This window comes from Aplysia californica, unplaced genomic scaffold (genome assembly GCF_000002075.1).
Source record: "Aplysia californica isolate F4 #8 unplaced genomic scaffold, AplCal3.0 scaffold00459, whole genome shotgun sequence".
Taxonomy (NCBI): Eukaryota; Metazoa; Mollusca; class Gastropoda; order Aplysiida; family Aplysiidae; genus Aplysia; species Aplysia californica.
Genome location: NW_004797729.1, coordinates 569521 through 577177, shown reverse-complemented (window position 1 = coordinate 577177; position 7657 = coordinate 569521). Strand labels below are relative to the sequence as shown.

At 39.4% G+C, this 7657-nt stretch overlaps 1 protein-coding gene across 1 annotated transcript in view; it reads right to left on the bottom strand.

The window, feature by feature from the left end:
* Nucleotides 1-377: 377 nt before the first annotated feature.
* Nucleotides 378-7657, bottom strand: part of LOC101847060 (glutathione hydrolase 1 proenzyme) — a 34895-nt gene continuing 27615 nt past the window's right edge. Inside the window, exons 6-13 of the mRNA XM_005105225.3 lie at nucleotides 7352-7532; nucleotides 5984-6138; nucleotides 5180-5329; nucleotides 4484-4620; nucleotides 3969-4156; nucleotides 2546-2789; nucleotides 2226-2339; nucleotides 378-1876 (exon numbers count right to left, since the gene is read on the bottom strand). Of these exons, the coding sequence (XP_005105282.1) occupies nucleotides 1730-1876; nucleotides 2226-2339; nucleotides 2546-2789; nucleotides 3969-4156; nucleotides 4484-4620; nucleotides 5180-5329; nucleotides 5984-6138; nucleotides 7352-7532 (1316 nt within the window). The 3' untranslated portion in view covers nucleotides 378-1729. The remainder of the gene's footprint in view (nucleotides 1877-2225; nucleotides 2340-2545; nucleotides 2790-3968; nucleotides 4157-4483; nucleotides 4621-5179; nucleotides 5330-5983; nucleotides 6139-7351; nucleotides 7533-7657) is intronic.

Genomic DNA, 7657 nt, shown 5'->3' with positions numbered 1-7657 from the left:
AGAGGCAAACACCTTAACCTCTCGGCCACGAGAGCCCACATTGTTTTGTTGTGCATAAGTGAGATGATCAAACTATAAGCTGTAGTTTCATCCAGCACGAACTGTTCTAGTCAAGAAAATTTCAATTTACGATCAAATGCACAGAATGAATATTGCATGCATTGTATGCCCGTCATAAGTACTTGCGTTTCTGAATTTATAAAGGAGTTATATGAGGCTATACCACTCATGTGCGAATGTGTGAGTGTGTGCACGCGTAAGTGTGTGTGTGTAAGAATGATAACCTGGAAGAAGAGAAGGATAAGAAACGGAAAGTACCTTTTATTCCCGTATTTCTATTTAGAGAATTGTTCATTGAAGGAGACAACTCAAATTACTGTTCAAGATTTTAACATAAATTGGCCTTTGTAAAAAATACCGTGTATTTTAAAGTAGATGATAATACGTGCATTGTTTCTACTGAATCTAGTATATTTTGTAGAACATTTTAGATGTCATAAAAATCAGAAAACAATTAGAAAAAAATTCAATGTACATGAAAGGAAGCTTAGTTGTCTTTATAACACAATAGTCTCTCTGTCTCTCTGTCTGTCTGTCTGTCTGTCTGTCTGTCGCTCTGTCTCTCTTCTCTCTCTCTCTCTCTCTCTCTCTCTCTCTCTCTCTCTCTCTCTCTCTCTCTCTCCCTGTCTGTTTGGCTGGCTGTCTCTCCTTCACTCTTCTTCCCCTCCCTTCTCTTAACCCTTCCTACGCCTCCTTGTCACTCAACCATATCTCTCCATCCGGTTCCATCTCTCTCCCTCCATGTTTCTCTCTCTTTCTCTCTTTCTCTCTTTCTCTCTCTCACTCTCTCTCTCTCTCTCTCTCTCTCTCTCTCTCTCTCTCTCTCTCTCTCTCTCTCTCTCTGTCTCTAAAATATACACACACAGTGAGAGTGTGCGAACATGCAAAAAAGATACACACATGCAGCACACTAGAAAACATGTACTATCTCATAATTTATATACTCATGCCATTAACAGTAGTATGCCAAATTTAAAAAACCACATTGTTTTTGTATTGGATTTGTTTTGGTCTGTAACATTACGAAAACTGTATACGTATCCAATCTTTCATTTGTTTCTCCTAAAATATTATGTGCTATCCTATTGATTGTAAGCATCCTTCAACGTCATGGAACATTCTTACGATTATGAGAGGAACAATGAAAAAAGAAACCAAGAGGAAAAATGGAACACACCCTGAATTGAAACACTTATACATGTAACAATTACAGAAACGATCTTATTCATTTGTAAAATCTTTTGGTCATATTGCCTTACTCATTTCTGTGTGCACCTATTCAAGTTTATGTCGCACATGGCATCTGGTGGAGTACAAGGTATCTATAATATTTCTCTTCTCACACGTGAGATTTAAAACTCGTAGCGGGTGTGTTAAAATTACTTTTCGAAGTCAACAATTGTCTTGCTTCGAGCTATATAAATCCTAATTACTAGTGAAATAAATTATCAGTTATCATCAAGCTAAAGTTTCTGTAGATACTAAGCGCTCATGCGGATGATTTCAATCCGTAAGTTTCAATATAGCCTTCATGCTCCCGAGTGCATATTATATTCATTCATGCGAACACACACTATTTTCACGCTAAAACGAATGCATACGTTTCCATGTACACACTTCTACTTGGTACAAAACGATTATATCTTTCGACCGGATTAACACAAATATCTTAAAATCCTTTCGGTATTCCTCCCTTGCGGTAGTCCGCTGTTCCCACAATCGAGCCGTCGTCTCGCACATAGATGGCCTGCATCACGGATTTGCCAAACTGCTCCTGGGTGGTGTGACCTTTGGCCTTCAACCCATCTGCAATAACCTGAAATAAGTAAAGGTGTTTTAGCTTAAATTTAGTATTTCGCTTTAAAGTACTTGCAAGACAACAAATCATGTAAGAGCTGAAGATTAGAGGATAGATGTAAGATAGAAAAGAGGAGGAAAAAAGATTAAACTACACCATAGTGCCGGCCAACTTCTCACTGGGAAACCTGTCAGGGAAAATGTGTTTAAAGCAAAAACAACAACAGCAACAACAAAACAAAAGAAAAGAAAAAAAGAACCAAAACCGGTTTGAACAAAACACTGGGAAGCTTGGAGGAAGTCCGAATAACTCCAAGCTTTTGTTTGAGAATACAGCAACAGCAAGTTGCTTATATTTTATCCATTACCTTGCTGAACGTTGTCTCCAGCTGTACAGCAGGGGGTACGAGCTGGTGGTGAAGTCTTGGCTTGTCTATGGATTCGGGCAAGGACATGCCCAGCCACAGGACGTCAATGATATTCTGGAGAGAAATAAGAGGAGAATATCATTACAACAATTCGTTTGAGATGGGAATATTAGGTATATGATTTGGTATCTCTTTCTTTCTGTCTTTCTCTTTTATATCATCATCATCATCCGAACACTATATAACTCCCTAACCCCACCCCCATTCTGCAGCTGTACAGGAACAGTTGCCATTACCACCTCGATCTCGAACTCACTCACCAAAGCAGTAGCAGTCGTGATCTTGCTCCCTCCGGCACCTCCAGAGACCATCTTGACCCTCTGCTCGTTGTTGTCCCACACTATGGCCGGACACATGGAGGACATGGGACGTTTGCCTGGTTGGATGAAGTTGGCAGGAGAGGCGGGCAGGCCAAAGTAGTTGACAGTTCCAGGGGTGGAGAAATCGTCCATCTCGTTGTTGAACACGATACCAGTCCTCGAGCCGCGGACCTTGCTTCCGAAACTGGGTTTGTGTTTTGAGTAACGAGAAGCATATTATTGATATTATAAGGATTAGTTTGACCAGTAAAAAAGCAAGTCAGACAAAAGGAAGCCTTTAGAGACTGAGTTTCTATTTTGATAGAAGAGAAACTTATTCATACAATAAGAGCTGTTTAGTGCTTAGAAAAAGCACGACAGACAGAAAGAAGACAGACTTTCGAAACCCGGTTTGTATTCGAGTATAGACAAGCACATTATAATAACAGACATTTACTGCTTGAGTGACGGGAAGCATAATATGATAACAATTAGTTAGGCCGGGAAAAAAGGCAGACTTTTAAAACTGGGTTTGCACTTTGAGTAAAGAGAAGAACGTTGCTATAGTAACAGCCATTTAGTAAGCTAAAAGCAAGACTGACAGGCAACCAGAAAACATATTTTTGACAGTGTATTTTAAATGAAATAATGCATATTGATACAATAACGGCACGCCATTCAGGGATGAAAAAAAGAAAGACAGACAAACACACGACATACTTCCGAAACTTGGTTTTCATTTTGAATAAAGAGATGCGCGGAGATTCAATAACAGCCATTTAGTTCTTGGAGCAAACAGTAAAGACAGGCAGAGGACAACAACAACATTGAGAAAGAGAAGAAATAGGGCCTGCTTGTAGCATCTTCGTACTACACACGTCAAATGTGTAGAATAAAATAAGATATAACACCGATCATTGTTACTGGATGTAGTCAGTGCTATAGTATTGGTATGGATATTATTTTTTGCATGATAAATTTAGCAGAGAGATAAGTGGCGAACCACGAATATCGTTGTCTACTTCGTCTCTGGCACTAGAAGAATAAGGCACAGTATTGTAGTCGAAGTCATGTCTTTTACGTTTAAGGCGAAGGGCCTAACCAGTTCACCACAGACGCTGGGGCACGTAAAAGCCCGTAGCAATTCAGTATTATTATACAAAACTCTTGTTAAATGAATAAATGGATTGAAAGATATAAAATAAATAATAAATCCCACTCTATGTGACCTCTTAGGAAATTTGTTTTACAGTTGCATACATACATAAATGCATTGATACAAACGTGTATGCATAAAACAAAAGAATGTTTAGAACCATTGTTTAAAAAAAGGCCTTTAACTAACAAAACAAAAAAGCAGACAAGCAGAGACGTGATGACTCACTAAGTGTTAATTGTACTTGTGACGGACACTGCGTTCCCTTCACCATCTATGACGGAGATGTGGGCAGTACCGCTGTCATTGGCCACGGAGAAGGTTGGGTTATAGAAGGTGGTGTCGTGTGTCGTCGCGTCACTGATACGCTGCCTGATCTTCTCACAGTCGGCCAGAGACGTCATGTTGACATAGTTCTGAGACCAAGACATGAAGAACATTAGTGGCTAAATTGGGATATTTTGATACCCTACTATTATATAGGCAAATCAATAAACTTGCAAGAGGACAATTAATTAACCAACCAAGCAATCAACCAATCAACCAACCAACCAACCAACCAACCAATCAACGAAACAACTAAAATGAATGAAGGAATTAATTAATGAATGAGTGAGTGATTGAGTGAAGAAAGGAGGAATGAATGAATGAAAGAATGAATCAATGAATGAATCAATGAATCAATTAATCAATCAATCAACCAATCGAACTGTTATCCATATCGACTGAATTATCATGCTTACCTCTGAATTATCGTGAAAAAGATCATCCCCAAGTTCCGATCTCTTGCCGAATGCAAACTTGAAGGCCTCCACAATACGATGATATGTAAGTATTTCCCCCTCAGTCGTGGCAATATTGCTGGGGTCCATGTTGTATCCTGAGAGTTTAGAAAACAAAGAATATTTCAAGCAAAAGACCGAGAAGGTAGTTAAAGTAAGTAAAATTGTTCCCGCATCCGATTCGGACATTGGGGATTGCTTTGTTAGTTAGACAACTTCCTGGGCCTTCGGCATATTTTGGTATGGTGGCCAGTTCCTTTCCACACCGCCTTTACTTCCCCAACTCGAAGTCAGGTACCCATTACTGCTAGATGAGCAGGACGGGGCGAAAAAAAATCCGTGTCCGAACCGAGGTTTGAGCAGAGGCTCAAGAAGGTAGTTAAAACAATTAATTAATAAAGCTTGAATCAGTAGGAGATTGCATATTGATACAATCAAAGAGACAAAACAGTTGCACAAAAAAAGAATGATTTGAAAAGACGAATAAAACCAGCCAATCTATTTATAATCAAACAAACAGATGAATTGAGACTTTGTGATGCTGAAAGACATCAAAAGTTAGACCCCTGAAGGCTGACTGCAAGCGGGGTTTTTTGTTCGATAACCGCAGACTGTGAACTTGCTTTCATATCAAAAGTAATAAAACTAAGAACTCACCGGATAAAATTCCAAGAATATAGCTGAGGACCAGTCCACTGCCTGGCGGGGGTGTTGAGAAGACTTGATACCCCCCAGGTAGACTCATGTTGGTAGGGGTCGATGGCGTCAGCGTGTAGTTGGCTAGGTCTCCTGCTGTGATTATGCCCCCTGAATATGCACAAAATACAAACAATAATTTACTTACTATTGTGGTTGGAACAGTTGTACTTTTTCGTCTTAAGTAAAATTTTTTTGAGAGATGTACATGTAGATGACTGTAGTTATGTGCGTGTCTTATATTGGAGGGAGTTGAGTTGGGGTGAGTGGATGGGAGTTGTGCCGAAATGCAACTAGTCTTTATATTTTGTTTTGTCATACTTTGTCTATTTTTTGTAAAAAATCAAAACACAATTCCGCCGAAAGTCACAAAAGAATCATGCACGGCAAGTTCCACCATTATAAGATGATAAATAGTCTAGTTGAACTTTTTTTTTTCAATTTATCTCATATGTACTTAAAATGACAAGTGCCATTCTATTAGCGCAATGACGCAATCCTATGTTTAAGGTCCTAGGTGGATGAAGGATATTTAAATTAGTTTTTCTGTCCTATGAACGTGGATGAGCAACTAGCATATTGTGTTTGTGCCTACCATACACCTAACTTGCAATGTTTTTGATTAGATCACTTTATTAGCAAACTGCCAGCTGAGGTTTCGGTTTTATAAAGACACCAACACCAACCCCCATAAAAAACAAACAACACACACAAATGTACCAAAAACAAATCTCGACCCGATCCCCCAATACGACTTCGGCTTACCTTCATCAGCAATGTCACTGACTATATCAGCCGCCAGAGATCCGTTATAGAAGGAGAAAGGGTCATCAGCGATGGTGCGAAATGTCCGGGCGAGTTCTGGCAATTTGATCAAACTACCAGCCGCTTTTGGACTCAGGTCAGGGTTGAAGTATGGCCTGGTATAAACAAACAATAATATATTTTTAAAAAACGTTTCTGACGTAAAAAGTTTCAGTGATTCAGGAAATGATAAGGTTTGTCACACTGCAAAGAAGACGAAAACGTAGGCCACCACTGAACAAACCCGAGATCTCGTGCAATTGGCACAGGGGGACATAGTTTCATAAGGAACAAAAAAACTCGAAAAGGGTTTTTAGAATCTAGTTTTAGTTAGAAGTTAACTAAACTTGCAGTACAAAGAGGTCATATAAGTGCCAAAGATTAGGGATGCTAATAGAGAATATCTTACAGATAAAAGAAGAAAGAAATATTATAAGACAGAGCTCAGTAAAAAGAGATTTGCAATAAAAACAAACGCAGGGGAGAGGAAATTTTGCTTTGCTTTTGTTTTGGTGAGTCTCTGGGCGTGTGTGTGGGGGGGGGGGGGGGGGAGAGGTAGTATTTAAGTTGTTTTGATGTAATGTTCAACTCACTCTTTAACTTCCACCGTTCACTCTATTACGATTGGTGCTTTAATTATGTTAGAGATAGTTAGGTAGTATAGATCAAGCAGCAGCAGCAGCAACAGCAACAGCAGCCACAACAACGCCATCATTTAAAAAAAATAACGACAGACAATGTAACGATAGGAAGAGAGTCGCAAGGTATCAAAATAAAAACAAACAAGCAAAACAAAACGAAACTTTGAAATACAGCAACATAAAACATCAAACAACACTACGAAGAACGCGCAAGAAGTATCACAGAAACACACACACACAATAATAATGATGTGGACTTTAAAAAGACAACAATTGCAAAAAACATCAAGACCGTTGATTATATGTATAGGCAATTAACTTACTTCACTCTCTAACCGACCGAAGACCGTTATTACAGCAACGGAGTTACCGTTCAGTAAATGAAAAAATCAAGGAATAATTAAAAGAATAAAACAAAATAAATCCCCAACAACAAAAAGAACAAAACAAATTTTTAAAAACCCAAAACACACACACACAAAAACCAGTACCATCATGGCCTACACACCACCACCACCACCATCACCACCACCACAACAACAAAAACAACAAAAAGGTCATCGACAACTACAACAATAACAACAGCAACAAAAAGGATAACCTCAACAACGTCGACAGCGACGACGACGACATTATGAAATAAACCCGAACAGATAACAAAAACGTGTTTTACGAGTGAAATTATTACGCAAACTTAGTCTTGTCCGGAATGCTATCAAGCGCATTGTGTGTGGCCTCGGTCAGCGGGACTCCCTCCTCACAAAGTTTGACTGTTGGCATGACCAGACTCTTCCAGGGAACGGTGCCAAATCGTTGGTGAACTTCATAAAGGCCGAGCACCTCGCCGGGAACTGCGACAGCCATTCCACCTGGGTGAAGGAAAAGAGTTGGGTTTTTTTAGTTTTAGTAGTGGTTTTACGGCGCTCGCAGCTGCATAAGATCAAATGAGCGCCAAAAGGTGGATGTCAACAGAGAAGTCCTTACAGGGAATCAG